The sequence below is a fragment of the Lactuca serriola genome, chromosome 6, assembly GCF_051521515.1.
Source record: "Lactuca serriola cultivar US96UC23 chromosome 6, Lser_US96UC23_V15, whole genome shotgun sequence".
NCBI lineage: Eukaryota > Viridiplantae > Streptophyta > Magnoliopsida > Asterales > Asteraceae > Lactuca > Lactuca serriola.
This window is the reverse complement of record NC_136413.1, coordinates 191243795-191263555: the sequence shown is the minus strand read 5'-3', so window position 1 is coordinate 191263555 and position 19761 is coordinate 191243795. Positions and strand designations below refer to the sequence as shown.

Genomic DNA, 19761 nt, shown 5'->3' with positions numbered 1-19761 from the left:
AGAAAAGGAGTTTGTAGCTAGGCATGCTACATGTTAAAAATGTGATTATATCACATTAGAATATGAAGGAAGGTATATTTCATTCTGGAATTTGACTCTAAGAGACTTGAGTCTAAGCGTTGCATCATACGACGAGAGGTCATTAGAACATGACCCATCGATCTATTACAATAAATGAATGAAAGTACTTATCCTAAGAAGAAGAAGAAGGAGTCCTCAATAAGGATTTATTTTGTAACTCGGAAGTTATGATTGAAAGTACAACATAGTACGATAAGCAGATGCAAGATTGGGCATCCTCTGCGGTCAAGAAAGTCATAGAGTTAAATATTCTTTCGAGGAAACATAAAAGTTACGGTTATTACCTAGGATGAAGAGATAACGTGTGGAATCATTATGCAAGCCCTATTTCGTTGATGATTCCGGGACGTAATCATCCTAAGGAGGAGATAATTGTAACGCCCGTAGATCCGGGCTAGTCAATTTAGAGACGATAAGCATCAAAAATGACTTTTTTATGGAATATTATTTAGAAGGATTAATCTTAACCAAGTTGTAGTATATTTCACAAGGTTTCCGTGCATATAAAGAACGCCAAAATCTGAGTTATAACGAAGAAGTTATGACCTGTCGAAGTTTCGCGACAGAACCGGCACGACCCAGGGCGACGTAAATAGTGAATTTAAGGTAGATAGATATATATCCTTAGTGATCTAAACTAGAGTCGAATATGTCTTCGATAGTAGTCCAACGATAAAAAGACAGACGAAAACGGAGTTCAGATGAAGGAGTTATGAATTTCGAACGGAGTTTTCCTGTCCCGACCTACTAAAGATAATATATAAGTAATATATTTATAATATATTAAAAATAAAGTCAAAATTAGCCAATGGAGTCTAAACGAGAGTTGCATACATAATCTTACCTACGTGTCGATATAAAGAACGTTGAAAACGGAGATCGTTTGCGAAAGTTATGAATTTCTGAAGTTCGGGGCGCGAAACCCCAAAACTGTCAGATACCACGACGTGGCAAGTCTTCTGACAACTCCTGGAGTCCCCCACACGCAGGTTGCGATGACGCATGCAGTCACGACCAAGCCCACGATGTGGAAAAAGGTGTCACGACGTGGCAAGGGCAGATTTTGCCCTATAAATAGATTTGAAGGGCCAGCCGAATTTGGTTGCTCATTCTCTCATCTCTCACCTGTATTGCATCGATTTACGTGAAAAGAATTACCCCCGAAGCCCCGGTATCAACCCCGAGACCTGAAGCAAGTCCCGAAGCCCGAAGATCCCGAGAAGAAAAGAGTTTCCGAGCCGAAGCTCTGCCCGCGAGAAGCCCGGTGTTCGAAGTGATCCCGGTTTCACCGAAGAATACTACTCTTAGAGCTGTAGTGCTGTCCGAGCATCGTCTAACCAAGTGAGTGTGTGGTTACTTTTTTCTAACGCATAAATACGAAGTATTTTATACGAAATACGTGTTATGTGTATATTTTGTTGTTATATGTGTGAATGTATATTCACTTTCTTCTACCGCATAGATATGAAGTATTTGATATGAAGTATGTGCTAGGTGTTTATACATTGTTTTTTTACTTGAGATAGATGTTGAAATAATGTTTTATACATGTTTTAAAAGATTTAAACTGTATATGTGTTTGCATCTACAAATATGTTGGGTAGAACAAGGGTAGATGGAATAGTTGATGTGAGACGAAATAATAAGTATTTTTGAACTCAATGTGTTCATTAGGTATTTTTGAACTCTATGTGTTCACTTGGTGTTTGAACTCAATGTGTTCATTAGGTATTTTTGAACTCTATGTGTTCACTTGGTGTTTGAACTCAATGTGTTCATTAGGTATTTTTGAACTCTATGTGTTCACTTGGTGTTTGAACTCAATGTGTTCATTAGGTATTTTTGAACTCTATGTGTTCACTTGGTGTTTGAACTCAATGTGTTCATTAGGTATTTCCGAACTCTATGTGTTCACTTGGTATTTTTGGACTCAATGTGTTCATTAAGTATTTTTGTACTCAATGTGTTCAATAAGTATTTTTGAACTAGATGTGTTCACTTGGTGTTGTTGAACTGAGTGTGTTCACTAAGTGTTTTAGAACTAAGTATTCACCAGATGTTTTGAATTAACTGTTCACTAGGAGTGTTAGAACTAGGTGTTTGTTAAGTATATTGAACTAAGTGTTTACCAGTCGTAATTTGTGGACCTTGGCAGTGGTGGACTTTATGTCAATTCCTTAGGTCAATCCTTAGGAATAAATAGATAAAGGATAGTTGATTCTTAGGGTAAATCCTTAAGAAATAAAGGAGATACTGGGAATGAGTATTTAGGTTGATTGTTTGACAATTGAATATAATAAATGTATTATTGTGGGTTGAAAACCCTATATGATCACCAGGATCCTAAGCCTGACCCACTCAGTTTTCTTTGCATTACAGGTAATGGCACAAGGGTATAAGTTGATGGACTTGACGAGAGATTTTGGATTATAGATTAGGAGTTATAAATAACTGTTGTAAGGTCTATTTTATATTGTTTATGCTTTTGGTCTGTATCGGAACATGACATCCAAAGGTTTTATTATTTAATGAAAATACGTTATCTTTGAGAAACGTTTTGATACATTTTATCATATTTTGTTTTGGGAACAAATTCTGCAACTCTTTTAATCAAAAGGATTTACTCTGATTTTATAAAACAAAGCATAAACAAATCGGTCTTTTCTGGCCGTGAAATTGGGAATGTCACACTATGGAAGACTTTAAAAACATTTAAAAGAAAGACTTTTCATTTTTCATAACTTGAGAACAAGTTATGGAGTTCATTAAAACCATTTAGATCAATTTTATCAAATAAAACAATCATACAATTTATCATTCATCTATTCTTACTCATAAGGAAATTCATATCAAATAATACAAATAATCAACTTATTATCTTAAAATTTGATATTTTGCCTTTAATTTTGGATGATGGAAATCATTACCTTATCACAAAGACAATTTTTTAATAGTCAAAACAGTTTGTGGTAATGATTCTAATCCAAAACTTGGCCAAAAAACTGAAAAATCGTCCACTGAACAGTCACCACCTCGTGGTGATTTTGACCACCTCGTGGTGATCAGGCAGATTAAAAAAAAACTAGTTTTCTTGCTTTGAACAATTAACCAAGCATCAATATAATAGAAAACTACTCATGGCTCTGATACCACTGTTGGATTTTGGTATACAACAACATCCTATGGTGCACATACAACCCTAAAAGCTTTGGATCTATGTTTTCTCTAATTATACATGCAATATTGTTTCCAAAGCTTTTAGCCTACAACTAACATAAAATTGACATAACCAACATAGAAATGAGTTATAGAGTTACCTCTTTGTTGTAGCTTGTAGTTTTGGCCTTTAAGAACTTAGTGCCCCAAATGTTGCACCTCAAATGGAATCACAACACACCTTGGACAGATGATGACTTTTGAGAGAGTATTCTTGCACTAGAAATCGGCTATAGGAACTCTAAGAACCTTAGGGCATCCGATTTTAGCTATGGGGTCATATATATATATATATATATATATATATATATATATATATATATATATATGTTAGGAATCCAAGAGTCATGGGTAAACCCTAATCCATACTCTTAGGATTATTATCCATGATCCATGAATCAAGTGGGCTAACTCTTTATGGATTCTTTCATAAACTTAGTCCTATATGTATCATAAGCCCAAAATTAGTCCCCGTTAATTTAATTAGTCTCTTTTGATCACTAAATTAATTCTAAATTAATTCTTGATCAATACTAATTAAATCATATGATTTCATATTAATATATTATAATTTATAATATATTAATAAATCATAAATAACCTCTTCTCACAAGTCCATCCTATCAAATTGTCCTGGTGATATGCAACCCAAATGGACTATGCTACTCTCAGGTCAAGTACATACCAATTATAGTTATGGGCTTAGACACCTAATCCAACATCAGTTTCATCAAAGAAGATCATTTTAAGAAGCAAAGTGATGTCCGAATCATCGCCTTATCAGGTGAGTGCATGGTGACTTTCATCTTACACATAGATATTAAGTATTTTATGTAAATTATGTGCTATGTGTGTGTGTGTATATATATATATATATTACATGTTTGCCTGAGATGTATGCTGGATGAAGATCTATACTTCTTTCTTTTCAGATCTAAACTTTTTTCTTTCGAATCTAAAACTTTTCCCTTCAGATCTAAACTTTCTCACTTCAGATCTAAACTTTTTAGATCTAAACTGTATATATGTATTTTATACTTGAGATCTGTGTTGGATGAAAGATCTAAACTTCTTTCTTTTCAGATCTGAACTTTTTCTTCAGATCTAAGTTGTATGTGTATTTGAGATCTATATTAGATGAAATATTTAGACTCGTTTTCCAGATCTAAGTGGTATATGTATTTTATATCTTCAGATCTATGTTGGATGAAAGATTTAGACTTTATTTCAGATTTGAATTCTATTTCTTTTTATCTACGAATATGTTGGGTAGAACATGAGTAGATAAGTGATGAAGGATGAAAGATGATATAGATGAATATTGACAGCTGTGCCACAACCTGTAGATGATTATGAAATACAATGTACTCTAAACATCCTAGCAGTTGCACCTATACGATTATATCGGCAGCTGCGCCTAATAGAGAACATTATAATCCTGGCAGTTGCGCCTAATAGATGATATTGGCAGCTGTGCCTAGTTGATAACAACACAATCCTAGCAGTTGTGCCTAAATGATAATATTGGCAGCTGTGCCTAATAAATGACATTAGTAGCAATGGACTTCGTGTATATTCCTTAGGATAACCCTTAGGAATGAATGAATAGAGGATAGCTGATTTTAGGGTAAATCCTTAGGAATAAAGAAGATAATGGGGAAAGGTAATTGGGTTGATTGCTTGATGATTTAACATAATAATTGTATTATTGTGGGCTAAAAAGTCTATGTACTCACCAGGTTTCCCAACCTGACCCACTCAGTTTATTTGTATCACAGGTTTCAATACGATGTCAACCTTATACTGAGAGATTAAAGGAGATGTAAATCACTAGTGTAAATGAATGTAAGTTATGTTTATGCTTATGTTTCTATATTGAAGATGACATGCCAAAGTTTAAAAATGAATGAAATATATTTCCTCGGAAATGTTTTGGTAACATATTTATCTTGTTTTCTGGGAACAAATTCTGCAACATATTTCTTCAAAAGATACTCTGATTTTTAAAATAAAGCATAAACAAATCGGTCTTTTCTGGCCGTGAAAAAGGGGATGTCACACGGGGCGTACACCCTCGTACGCAAGGCGTACTCTGGAGCGCCTTAGAACGTTGAGCGTACATAGGTACGTAGGGTGTACGCAGTCAGAGGGAAAACCTTAAATTTTAGGGTTTAGACCCTATTTAAGCTCACTTATGTCCTCAAACACCTTTTTACCTTCAGCCTCTCTCCTTATCTCGAAAACTCTAAGAGTGTTTGTGCTTGTGAAGCTTTTTTTGGGCCATTTTTGTTCATTTTTGGAGCTCTTGGAGTAGAAGGAAGATCATTGAAGTGATGGTGTTGCACTCAGGGATTTGGATCCAACATTTAGTCCCCCTTGTGCACCTTGTGAAGGTAAAAGGTTTCAAACTTGATGATAAAATCTCTTGGATCTAGTTTTGCTCAAGTTGTTTCCTTTTTGGTCCTAAACTTAGCCTTTGTGAGTAGGAGGTACTCCAAGGCATTTGAGTTGTCCTTTCAGAGGTTCTTAGGGGTGTTAAGTCATAAAGTTGGGTTCTTGGTCACTAGTTTTCCTTCATGCAAGTGCTAGATGGTCTTAATAGGTTAAGATGCTAGGGTTTTTGGTTTTAAGGACTTAATAGTCATGCTAGGCCATAAAGTTGGAAACTTTATGGCTTAGGACATCTCATTTGACCTAGATATGAAGTTTGGACGTTGGTGCTTAAGGGATTAAGCACTTGGTTAAGAAGTTGGCAAGCAGGCTCGTACGAAGGGCGTACCAAAGGGTACGCTGAGCGTACGAGATCAGCGCCCCGTCCTTTGGTCAACTGCGAGGTACGCCCACGTACATGAGGAGTACACCCCGTGCACTAACTAAGTCAACCTGGTTGACTCGGTTGATTTTGACCTGGTTTTGACTAGGGTTTAACCTAGGGGCATTTTAGGTATTTGGATGGTGGCCTGAGTTTTGGTGGTTTTTATTTGTAAAGGTGATCGGTAGTGTGAGTTTCAGAGCAGCGTGTCAGTTCAACTTTTCACCTGTCGATGAGGTGAGTCTTCTTACCACCTTAAGTGGGCTGAAGGCACCAAGGCCGACCCACTATATTGTATGAGTAGAATTGTATGTTACTGTGTGATTTTGTTTGTTATGCTTGTATGATTTATGCATGGAGCTATATGGGCTCAGGGTCATTATGGACTCAGGGTTAATACGGACCGACGGTTGATTCGGACTCGACACAATTATATGCTATATTTTGGGTTGATGCGACCCCGGGGGTTGATACGGACCTGACACAACCACGTGTTGTTCTTTGATATGTATGTTGTATGTGGTAGTTTGGGAAGCTCAGTAAGCTTTATGCTTACAGTTTGTATTATGGTTTCAGGTACTCCCAGTTCCAAAGGGAAGGGTCCGGCGTGATGACACAACATCCTCCCCACGTGATTTCCGCACTTGTATTTTTATACTCTGATGTTTTGGAGTATTGTAATGAACAATGGTTTTGATACAATCAATGAATGAAAATTTAAATTATTTTAAATGAAAATTTTTAGCACTGTTTTTGGATTGTTACGTAGTTTTTTGGTGCATTTGGAATTATAGAAATTTCACTATTTTTGTGATGATGATACCTAGGAAATCCATTATTTTTGACAACATTGTTGATAGATTTTATTTGTGGATTTCCAGTAGGGTTAGGAAAACTAGACTTAATTGGGTTAAATGGTTGCATAACCCAATTTTAGCGATTTTTTTGTAACGTGTATTTTTCTAACTTCTTGCTAATTTTTAAATAAAATTCTGTGTTTAAAAAAAATGCCCTGTTTGAAATGACTCAACTAAACTTAAATTCCGGTTCATCTTTCTAAATTGAGTTAGACTCGATTACTTTGGGTGAGCGATATTAAAGAATGTGCTTTAAAATATAAAAATGTATTTACATGGTTGTTATAACTTATAATTGATAAAATCTAAAAAAATGACTTAGTTACTTTTAATAAAATATCAGTCGATATTCCCGGTTTCCCACACAATTTATTGTTGCACAACGTATGAGTTATATATATGGGTATACGTCCAGTTAAATATAATGGTTACATAAGTAATGTATACCTTCTCGCAAGCTTAGAAACTACTTCTTCTACCTATAGTTAATCTCTTTTTAAGAACACAGGTAATAGTTCTTCATGGCATAGACACATATGGATAGAGAAAATAGTATATATACATTAAAAAACAGTATGGGGCAATCAAGCAACACAATTATCGAACACCAAAAATAAAGTGAAACAAGCCTAAAAACACACACACACACATACAGTTATCACGAAAACAGATAAATTGCAGCCTTCAGAGTTGAACGGATGTTAAAAGTAAAGTAGCCTAAAAATACACAGTTATCATAAAAATACTACTGTTATATTATGTACGGAATATCGAACACCAAAAATAAAGGGAAACAAGACATTTCCATTTCCAGCCAGACAAACATTAGTAAATAGTAATATGTGATTGTAATAACAACACTATAACTCCACATTCAAGAGTGTATACAACTTGAGATTATTCCCTAATTCGTCTTTTAACACTAAACTTAACACATTAAGTAACAACAATTTCACTACAAACACAACACAACACAACATATATATGTATATCAAACAAGACATTGATTTCACAAACTACATTTGACCTTCCAAGTATTCACAACTTCCAGCTCTTTCTAGATGCCAAGAATTCTCCTCTTTTCAAACCACGCCAATATCTTTTTGCCATAAAGATTGCTTCTCATGGACGACATATTGTCGGATATCACCTCTAGTAGACATTCGTACACGAACCCCTAAAAAGGATAAAATGGTTATTTACTCGCATTTAGACAGTTCACAAGAGTGTAAAAAGTTAAGAAATAAAAGAAACAATTAACTAACCGTGGAAACGGTCAACGCTGATTGGATGACAAAGTTTGCATACGGATCCACAAGAAGCATTGAAGGATTTGGGCTTGTGATCAACTCCATAACAATTACGCTTGAGATATCTTTTCCCGATGCTTTTAAACATTTTTCAACCACATTACTCGCGTATTTGTTGCGCGATAGAGATGCAAAATTTCCTTGAAGCTCCCTCACGAGGTGTGTAGTGAAGTCAAGTACATTCAGCCCCACCATGTGTTGGAGCACATAGTTTCTAGAAAGAAAAAAAAAAGTTTAGTCTTACGTCATGTTTGGTAGATTAACCGAAAAACTATATTAAAAAAAAAAAAAGTTTTGTCTTACGTCATGTTTGGTAGATTAACCGAAAAACTATATTTTTTTCTGAGTAGCTTATAAAATAATAATATTTAATAAAATTTAGGAACATGAAAAGACTCGACAAGATTAATGGGACTAGACAAGAGATCTTGGCCCTCCTTGTTCCATAATGACTAAAAGATTTAGATGGACCGGACAAAAATCTTGTTGTCCGGTATTGTTATACAATACTGAACTGATACACGCCTGTATTGTTATACAAGTTATTGTATAACTATATAGGAAGGGTTTAGATATACAAACCCGTAAGGATGTTCTGCTAGATGTAGCGCGTCTGCTAAAATCTGGGAAACCAGACGGTTTCTAACTTCACCATGTGCATGCTCCACGCAAGCCTGCAGCACACAACAACCACTTCTATCCGTAGCAACTTCAAAACATTTATTTGCTATTTCATTCAAGATAGGCTGCCAAATGCAAGATTGATATTAGTCGAATGAAAAAAATTACTTTACATGTTAAAAAATTAAACACAATTATACCTCATTAACCTCACTAGGGAAATGAATCAAGCAATACTGAATAACATGATGACCATTTGGATCATTAGCCAATCTAGCGGCACCAGGGCGGAGAGCCGCCACTGCTAAGGCTATCTGATATGGGTCTGTCAAGTTCTCTAATAATTTCTGCATTGCTCTAGTCCTGCAAAATAGCAAGAACATACTCATATGGTTATCAAGATCACAATTAGATTAAGAAAAATAGGGAATATATAATTAAACGTACCCATGTGGATTCATACAAACAAGAACCATTTGAACTGGGACATCGGTCAGGGAAAGAAGTATCCGTAATTTGTGATCATCGTTGCAAAATGAAATGAGCTTCTGAACTAAGTAATTCCCGAACTGGTCTTTCATGAGATCGGTGATGGAGTCCAATACCTCATACAGAACCATTTCGATCTCGTCATTTGTTGGGTTTTCGAACTTTGATTGAAGTAATCGACAACCGTTTTGATCCTTGGCTAGCGATACGATCCTACCCCTCAATTCTTTTAGCGATAAAAAGCCCAAAAGCTGGTGATTTCGAAATCTAGTTGAGATCAGATTATGATTATCGCTAACAGGTCTTGGAAAACTGGAGTTGTTAACGTGTATGGTGTTTGGAAGAAACGTTTCATCGAGAATTTGAGCAGACGAGTTTGATGAACAGAGGAAATATGGATTGAGCTGTTCCGTGTGGAGCAAGTCGGCCGATTGGTCAAAGTCAAACACAGAAGAACGAACCTCATGAAAAACATCTCTGTTGCGCCACAGGGGTTGTTGCTGATGTTGACGAGGGTCCACCGTAAAGGGGTGAGCATGGCCCACACTGGAATAAATCCTTCGGCTACTGTTACCGGTGTTTCCACCTCTTAAACCACTATCGCTCCGAAAGGGGTGAACGGAACCCTCGCCGATGCCGATCGGAGATCCAAAACCGCGAAATTCGCCCTGGAGATTCTCGGGGAGGAGCTTCGGGCTGTGGAGGTGAGTGGTGGGGGAGATATTGAGAGAAGAGAACGCACTACATACATCTTCATCCACATCGATTGAAGGAGGAAGAGAACTTGCTATCTGATCCGGATCGTACCCCGGCAAAACACCGGAATCGGTGACAACCCCCGGCGAAAATGACTGAAAAGTACCTTCGTCTCCGGTTGCATAATGTTGCGGTGGGGTTTGTATTATGTTGTTATTTGTCTGAGGCTTCATTGCATCAAATATCAACCAACCAAAAAGTTATTACAGACAAACTTTATGCGTTTGTTCCAGTTGAGGGAGGGTTTTTAATGGGGTTTTATAAGTGGGATCTTAGTTTGAAGAAATATATGTATTGATTGCTAATAAATATCATAAAAGAAAAAGGAGCGTTTCGGAAATTTGGAATATGTTGAAGAATTGGAATTGAACTATGATTTTTGCTTGATTAAATCGGTGTATGATGATGATGATTATGTGAGAGAAAGGGAGATTTTAGAGAGAGAGAGAGAGAGAGAGAGAGAGAGAGAGAGAGGGGGGGGGAGGTGGGGGTTGTATGCATGCAGTAAAGGGAAATATTTGCTCATGCGTGAAGGTGAAGGATAACCAATGGCCGGCGCCTGTCACCTTAAATCGGCAACCTTCCGTCACCGTTTAGTGTGTGTTTGCAGGTCGTGCCATTCTTGAAGGTGGGTCCACATATTTACAGAGGAAATATTTTCCACTTTCTGTGTATTTGCTCTTTTCTCGTTCCTTCAACATAAATTTATGTTGAGACATTCATAAATATATTATTTGTTTTCATTTTGATTATTTTTATATATGATGACATGATATCTAACAAATTTATATGTTTTATATAGGGAATTGTGTTTTTAAGTTTTTATCTAAAAAATCATTATTTTACTAATATTAGTATTATTATTTTCAGAAAAACCATTCATATTTCTTAAATTTTTTTAAAAAACACACTTATATAAGAAAAATCAAAAAACATCATTCTTAAGAAAAATATTTTTTACTAATATACAGCATAATTTCTAGACAAAATTGCAAAAATGATTTCTACGGTTGTCAAAATTATACTTCCTCCATTTCAAATTGATAGTCCACATTTGACTTTTTAAGTCTTTTTTCTTCAATTTTGACTTTAAATATTTTTATTTGTGTTATATATTACTTGAAAAAACTTATAACAATGAAAAACATTTAAAATACAATTCATTCATATATTTTGCATCAATTATTATCTATCAAAAACAAAATTATTAAAGGTCAAAATTAAAGAAAAAAGACTTCAAAACTCAAAATTGGACTATAAATTTGGGACGGAGGTAGTTTGATTTTGGTCCAAAATTGTATTGTAGTGTAAAAATGGTCCGATTTTTGAAACTTTGTATATTTTTTGTCCAAAAATATTAACTTTAACAGGTTGGCTGTTACCTTTTTCAAAATACCAATTTTATCCTGATCATTTCTGCAACAAAACTACAACGACCATTCGTGCATTTCTTTATTTAAATTTTATTCATTTATTATATATTAATTCTTTTTAAATTTCTTTTTATTAGATCAATTTTTATTGTATTATTATATATTAACAAATACTATTTTTAATATATAGTATTTATATAATAAAAAATATTTGTTTATTGTATTATGAGTTTATATTTAGTTAATTATTTTTTAATTTGTTTTTAAGGGTTTATTTCTCTTTTGCTATATTATTACTTATTAATAAGTATTATTTTAAATATATAATCGTTATTTATTAAAAAAAATATTTTATTGTGTTATAATTTGTTTTTTATTAGATTAGTTTTTTTATTGGATTATTACCTCCGTCCCAAATTAATTGTCCACATTTTACTTTTAAAGTCTTTAGTCTTCAACTTTGACCTTAAATATTTTTGTTTTTAATAGATAATACTTGATGGAAAATATATGATTGGGTTGTATTTTAAATATCTTTTCATTGTTATAAATTTCATCAAGTAATATATAACACAAATAAAAATATTTAAAGTCAAAGTTAAAAAAAAAAAAAAACTTCAAAAGTCAAAAGTGGACAATTAATTCGGAACGAGGAAGTATAAGTTATTAACAGTTACTTTTTAATATATAATATTTATATATTAATAAATATTATTTTATTGTATTACTATTTTTTTTAATTGTTTTTAATTTTGTTTTCATTGTTTCCTTTATTATTTTAAATCGAAAAACCCAAAAAAAATCTCACTCACCACACATCTCAAAATTTAGTATAAATATTTAGAAGATAACATATTTTGGACAATACCACCACCATCACCTAATTTGGCGGTGGTGGGATAGGTTAGATTTTTGTAAAAATAAATTAGGATGGTGGTAGTGTTATAAAAAAAGAATTAATCCAATAAAAATGAAATTAAAAAAACTAAAGGAAATTAACAGTTTAAAGACTAAACTACACAAATGGTACCTGTGGTTTGTTCAAAATTGTCACTTTGGTCCAAAAAAAAGTTTGGATTAAGGTCCAAAGTTTTCATTTTGATGCTTGTTTGGTCCAATTTGTTCTGAATTTTTTCAAAACGACGGATTTGCCCCTTTTAATTTGATTTTCTCTTTTTTCTTAATTGTATTTCTAATTTCTAGATTTTAAAAAAAAATAAAAATTAAATTAAATTAAATCTCTCTCTCTCTCTCTCTCAATCTCCAGATCTATAATTCATTCCAAATTGAAAAGGTATTTCTCAAATATAAAAGTCGGTGTGCCCCAAAACAATATTACGATCAATCTACCCAACCTATAGATTCCGACAGTGTATATGTGTCTTTGACTGGAAACCTCCGCCTGCAAAACCTTCGCCTCTCTTAACTGCAAATCCCCTCTCACATCTTCTTGATTCCGACTGTGTATGAGATTTCCATCGAGATTGTAACACCGAAATTTAAAACAAATTTTTCATTTAAAATCGTTTATCTCTTTAACACTTTCAATAAAAATCTCCTTTTTTGGTTAAATTACAATACATGACTCTTTTGTTCAATCAATTAATAAACCAGGATCCTCAAAACAAACGCTTCCTCCGGTGTGTACAATCGATCTGGTGCCGTCCCGTGATCCTGAGAAAACCTGAAACATATAACACAAAACACTATAAGTACGAAGCTTAGTGAGTTCCCCAAAATACCACTCTAACACATATTTGCCACTCATGGCTATAACTCTGTTAAACCTCTGGTTAGTGTGTCTCAATGGGACCCTCCAGTCCCAACTCTTTGTGGACCCTCTGGCCCTAACTCTATGGACCCAAAGGTCCTAACTCTGATAACTCTGAATCATGCATATCACATATCACAATAAATCTCATAAAATAAATAACATACAAATACACTGGCACATAACTCTAAACCTAACTCTGTGGACCCTCTGGTCCTAGCTCTATAGACCTTCCGGTCCTAACTCTGATATACACACAACATAAATCACATAGAAATAATGCAGTGCCACACATCACATAGATAGCATACAATAACTCTGTCACATAACTCTGTTACCACTCTTGGTAAAGTATAGTGAGAAGACTCACCTGGAAAGCAGAAAGCAGATATCCTCACACTTGAATCTCGAACACGCCACCGCCTAACACATAAGGCAAATATCTCTAATTAACACTTAAAGTCTCAACTCTAATTAAACCGGCGATTACTCTTGCCCTCTCTAATCAAATAGTGGGTAAAAGACCATTTTACCCCTCCATGGCCTCTATTACCTATGTTGACCAAACCCCAAAGTCAACAAAAGTCAACACAAGTCAACGGTCAACTCTGACTCGGCGAGTCCATGCGTGTCTTCTGACTCCTCCAAGGCCTCACTCGACTTGTCGAGTGAACCTTCCACTCAACGGGTTTCCACTGGATTCGAATCGCGGGGCAACCCGACTCGACTCGTCGAGTCCAAATATGAACTCGGCGAGTTGCTTTCATGATCATACTCAAACGACCTTCTGAGGTCAGATCTGTTCCTCTAATCCATAGATCCGACCTTCCCAAGCTCAATAAACACGTAAAGGTTCAAACTTTACGTTCATGCAATTCACATATAGCCATAAATGGAGAAATGACAATTTTCAGCTAACCACATGGACCATTTGTGCAGTTTTGTCTAGTTTAAATAAAACAACTCATTTTAGTCATCTATGTCTTCAAAATCTCCCTCTTCTTCATTTTCCTCCCTGGATCCCACATTCTCGTCATTAGATATTTATCGTACGACTTTGTAGTTGAGGCTAGGCGCAGTCGTTCCACACGCGTTATAGTAAAGGGGTGACTCACATCGTTCTTCAACCTGAAAGATTTCATGTGCTTCTATTTCAGCTTCGGTTACTTTAAATACCCCTCTTGGTTTTGTCTTGATAATTGTCCACTTATCTTTCATCTCATTTGTCACTAAAGGGTATGATGTATAAACACTTGTTTTGTGATGACAAATAAAGAAGATCATCCATTTGAAGTCGAGAGTTGGGTTTACCATCAATCAAGTTGTTTTGCTGACTATTACACCGTCTTTTTATCAAACTATATACAATTAAATAATACAACAATCAAGGGTATGATGTCATAATACCCATCTCTAAGATCTCTTGTAATATGACTAGTAGTTTGACACTTTTTCAACATTATATGTCTCCCCCATCACACATACTCCTAAGTTATTGATCGCATGACTCTCACCATATTGTTTGGATTAATTTCATTTTTATTTTTTGGACAACACCACCACCATCTTAAATTATTTTGAAAATTTCTCACTCATCCCACAACTATCGGACTAGGTGGTGGTGGTGGTGTGGTCAAAAATATGTTATCTTCAAAATATTTATAACAAATTAGGAGATGTTGATTTTCTTTGGGTTTTTTATTTAAAATAATGTAGAAAACAATTAAAAGTAGTAATCCAATAAAATAATATTTAATAGTATATAAATATTATATATTAAAAATAATTTTTATTAGTAAGTTATAATCCAATAAAAAAATAATTAATCTAATAAAAAAGAAATTAAAAAAATTAATAATCCAATAAGTAATATTTTTAATGTATTAATATTTCATATTTAGATGGTATTAATTAATAGATAATAATCCAATAAAAATAAATACTCTATTTAAGAAAATTAAAAAATAATTAACTAAATGTAATTAATAAAGTAACATTTATTAATATATAAATATTATATAAAAAATGATATTTATTAATATATTACTATAAAAAAGTAATCTAATAAAATGAAATTAAAAAAAAGATTTAATGTATAATAATTGAATAAAATTAAAAAAAAAAAAAAAAAAAAAAAAGAGAGAGAGAGAGAGAGATGCAAAAACGGTCCTTATATTTCGGTTGTAGAAATGGTACATCAGAGTAAAACTATCATTTTAAAAAAATTAACAGTCAAGTTGTTAAAGTTAATATTTTTGGACAAAAAATGCACAAAGTAACCAAAATTGGACTGCTTTTGCACCACAAAACATTTTTAGACCAAAATCACATAATTTTGACAACCACATGGATTATTTTTACACTTTTGTCTAATTTCTAAGCATTAAACAAAGTTTGTTAACAACTATGGACGAGAACTCATTTGAGCTTAACTAAAATGAAAATTTTAGTTTCACTTAAATTTTTTAGTATTTGTTTTTTTCACTTCAATTTTTTAGTTCCAAAATACAATGTAGTTTATTTTGGTTGTTTCGCTTTATCCAGGTTTATATATATATATATATATATATATATATATATATATATATATATATATAGAGAGAGAGAGAGAGAGAGAGAGATAGAGATGATCAAATGAGAACACCTAAAAAGTTGAGAACGCGAGAACAGTTGTGAACCAATCATCATATAAGGGCATAAAATGAATTTTACAATATAATTAATTATGGATAATTTATGAGTAGTTAATTAATTCCTAAAATCATGGGATTTAATATGATTAATAGATTTTTTACCCAAATATTAGGAACTTATATAACCTATTCTTAATTAACAAAATCAATAAAATGATTTTAAAAAACGTTTTTAGCATAGTTAAAAAAAAACAATATTTTTTTATGCTTTAAGTTTTTTTTTTACCAACCACATCAAAAATAATGACGCATTAATCATTTTATCTGAATATTAGTAATCATGCATGAATAAATATATATTTGTAGTCATATATGAAGCCGGTAATAATCTTGAATGAATAGATGAATTAATTTATATTCATAAATGAGTAAAACACAATTAAAGAAACATCATCATAAATGAAAACATCTAAATATAAATTGCTTAAATCATTAATGAATATACATTTAATCTTATGAATACATTTAAATAGACATTTAATCACTAATGAATACACATTTAGTCAAAAATGAATAGAAAACATTGTTAAGAGACAGAATTTCTAATATGGTATCGGCTTTGGCTTCCTCGGTTAAAGAGATTGATTCGTTGTGGATCTCCAATGGGTTACAGAGGCGTGGAAGTCTGGCGATGATTTTTCTCAGACCGCCTTAAAAACTCTTGAACTAGTCGCTCCCTTTCCACTAGGGGTACATACTCCTCTCTAAACATCTCTACAAACTGTTCCTAGGTCACTGCAATCTTATCCGCAGCGGTTATTAATCTTTAGTGATAAAGTTCCACCAATCCTTCGCCCCATGACGTAGGATATTCTGTGCATACCTAAACTTCAGGTTTTTTGGGCGGCACAAGTGTAGAAGCATCCCTCTACATCAGAGATCTATCTCATCGCAGTCATTGAGACTCTTACACTGTCAAAATCGGGGGGCTTGGTGTTATTGAACTCTCAATAAGGCATGTCCTTATCTCTAATTGAGGTTGTAGCAACAACATCAATGGCAGTGAAAGTAGTCGTACTGGCAACAATAACATACCTCTCGTCAAACAGAGTGATTAGTTCGGTTTTGATAGTTCCAAACATTTCTGGGATCATCTCTCTTACATCTGCGGCTACCGTTGTCTCTATCCAATCATGTATGTCCTCCCCGCTTGGTCCTGACCCTTCCAATCTAGAACCAGAACCGCTTACTCTTGTGATCATCACCATGCTAATTAATACGAATCTATTTGGGTTATCTAAAGGTAACGCTAACCCTTTCCAGTTCCTTACTAACATTGCGACTCTTTCTTATTCATGTATGGATCCTGTGCTTCCGGTAGTACGGGCCCATACTACCTTCCACATCTATCCATACTAGATCCAAGATTTGTCCTAATGTTTCTAAGTCACTACCCTCTTTTATCGGTAGGTCTTTTTACACACCTACTGTTACTAAGACCTGATTACTAACTTGTCCTAGATTTACTTCTAGGGTTTCTCCTACCTAAACCCTTGTACTATAGGAAATCATTCTAAATATCAATAACCGCCTCGTGTAAGCAAGCCGTACGTAATCCACGATTGGATAGTCGGTCGAATAATTACTTCTACCCTAAGCCCACAACCAAACAAGGAGCAGAAAGTAAGGCTGAACTAAGAACTCTAAGGTTATGGAATCCTAAGTAGGTACAACCCTAAATCATATACTTAGTAACTATAGGATTTCAGTACAAGCTTCAAGTAGCACATAAAGGCAATCCCTAAGGCTACAAGGCATCCTAATTAACAGGAAATTCTAACTAATAATTCATGAAAGGTCCTTGGCTTTACACAAACATGCATTTCTAACATATCATATAACAACAGATACAAATAATATGGATATTTTGGCAATCACCGTCCTTTCTAAGCTCCGCCTGACTATACACATCGCATCCATTTCTTCTTTATATCATTTATTTTAAGAAAAGTTTTTTTTAAGATATTTAGATCCTTAGTTTGAGTATGGATCACACGAATGTTCATCCAATTTGCTCAAACCAGGGCTATGATACCAACGTGTAACGTCCCAATTTTTGAAGGCAAAATTTTCATTTTTATTTATTAAAAATATAAGTCTTACAAAGCATTTCAATTTATTATTTTATAAAATATTATCTTAGTGGAAGTCTATAAAACTTTATTGACACTCTGATGCCAATACAGTCGTGTGTGGGCCTTTCCATGGTCAGATGAACAACATGTAAACAATTATTCAACCATTGTAAACCAAGGTTTAGTGAATTCCCTCAAAATATTCCATACCATAACACATATACAATGCATACACATAATGGCCTTCAACATATAGTTGGTCTGCCCTATCCTTGCCTACAACATATAGCCGGTCTGCACTTTGGCCTTTAGCGTAAAGATAGTCTGCCTAAGTCTTTTAGCCGTCAGCTCAAGGCTAGTCCGCCCTCAACTCCAGTTATAATGAAATACACATATAACAACAATCCACATAATAGGAAACTAACTATCCTAGCCTAATTTCATAAGTGCACACTACATGGTAGCTATATCCTAACATACATAGGATATATACTAGAGTATACAATGTAGTGAGAAGAACTCACATTGATAGATTCTCAAAGGATTAACAGTCAACCAGACAGTTTAAGTGACGACCAATACTTTAATGAGGATTAACCTATATGACTATAGTTTATTTAGTACTACAGGTATTGGTCATGTAGGATAGAGATAACACTAATCCCAATTAATACCGATAGTTCTACTAAATAAGGATCGACCAGGTTGGACAGTTGAGAGGCAGGACCATTTCGAGATATAGCTTTTCTGAAATCCAACAACCAGCCAACGTGTCCATTCTAGAAACCTCTCCCATAAGTAGATCAAACAGTATAATGACTTGTAATTACTGATAAATCTTAATTATAGGTTCCTAGTAACGACTTATAACTATAATTATAAATTACTCGATGGCAAAATAAGTGTGGCTCACTTACAGAGTGCTATTGATGAGAACCGAGATCTAAGTGGGCAGAATACTGACTTGGGATCTCCTACTTGAAGGCTACTACTCAGAAGATTACTCAAGAGTGTCGCAGGACTTCGTCGCATGCCAAAAATGAAGGGAAAAGGGGGCTAAATAACAAAAGTTTCTAGGAGAAATCGATTGGATGGTGTGAGGAGGAATGGAGGAATGAGCTGTTATTTACAGGATGAATTATTGGGATGAGCGTCATGCATCATGGTGGCGCGCCACGCTCCTGGTAAAAAACATAGCGACATGGCGAAATGTTGTCCTGACACGTTTCACAAAGTGGGTGGGGCTACATGGTTTTGTCGGGCGCGCAGCGCTCCTTACGCGCAAGCGTGCCATTTTTCAAATTTCAAAATTGCGTATATTCTTCATACGAACTCCATTTTCGAGGTAAAGTGGTATTACACAACACGTCCGAAAGTAAGGAGTTGAATCTAGTATGGTAGGAACGCAATGCATGCAAGTTAGATGACACGACACAAGTTAAGCAGTATGTCACACTTACATGGGGGTTACGCGATGGTAACCCGACGTCAGATAAGATCATTAACTGCTTGGAGTTGGTCAGTTGCCTCTTTTGCATATTTTTGGATTCATGTGATTTTACTATGATTTACTTAGGCTGCAAGGAAAGGTAACATATTTGTCATACTATTTTTCCTTCCACGTTATCGTTACCTTGGATTTTCCACACCTCTCCTATTTTTTTCCATATATAGGGAATGGTTTGCTATGCCAAGTTTGTTATTTAT

General features: G+C 34.3%; 1 protein-coding gene across 1 annotated transcript; it reads right to left on the bottom strand.

The window, feature by feature from the left end:
* Nucleotides 1–7739: 7739 nt before the first annotated feature.
* On the bottom strand, nucleotides 7740–10798 carry LOC145059300 (pumilio homolog 12-like). The gene is made up of 5 exons (XM_079007154.1): nucleotides 9345–10798; nucleotides 9098–9260; nucleotides 8859–9022; nucleotides 8232–8490; nucleotides 7740–8143 (listed from the first exon to the last, which is right to left on the bottom strand). Exons 1-5 carry the CDS (start codon nucleotides 10313–10315, stop codon nucleotides 8024–8026), a joined length of 1677 nt encoding a protein of 558 aa, XP_078863280.1. The 5' UTR covers nucleotides 10316–10798; the 3' UTR covers nucleotides 7740–8023.
* Nucleotides 10799–19761: the final 8963 nt, after the last annotated feature.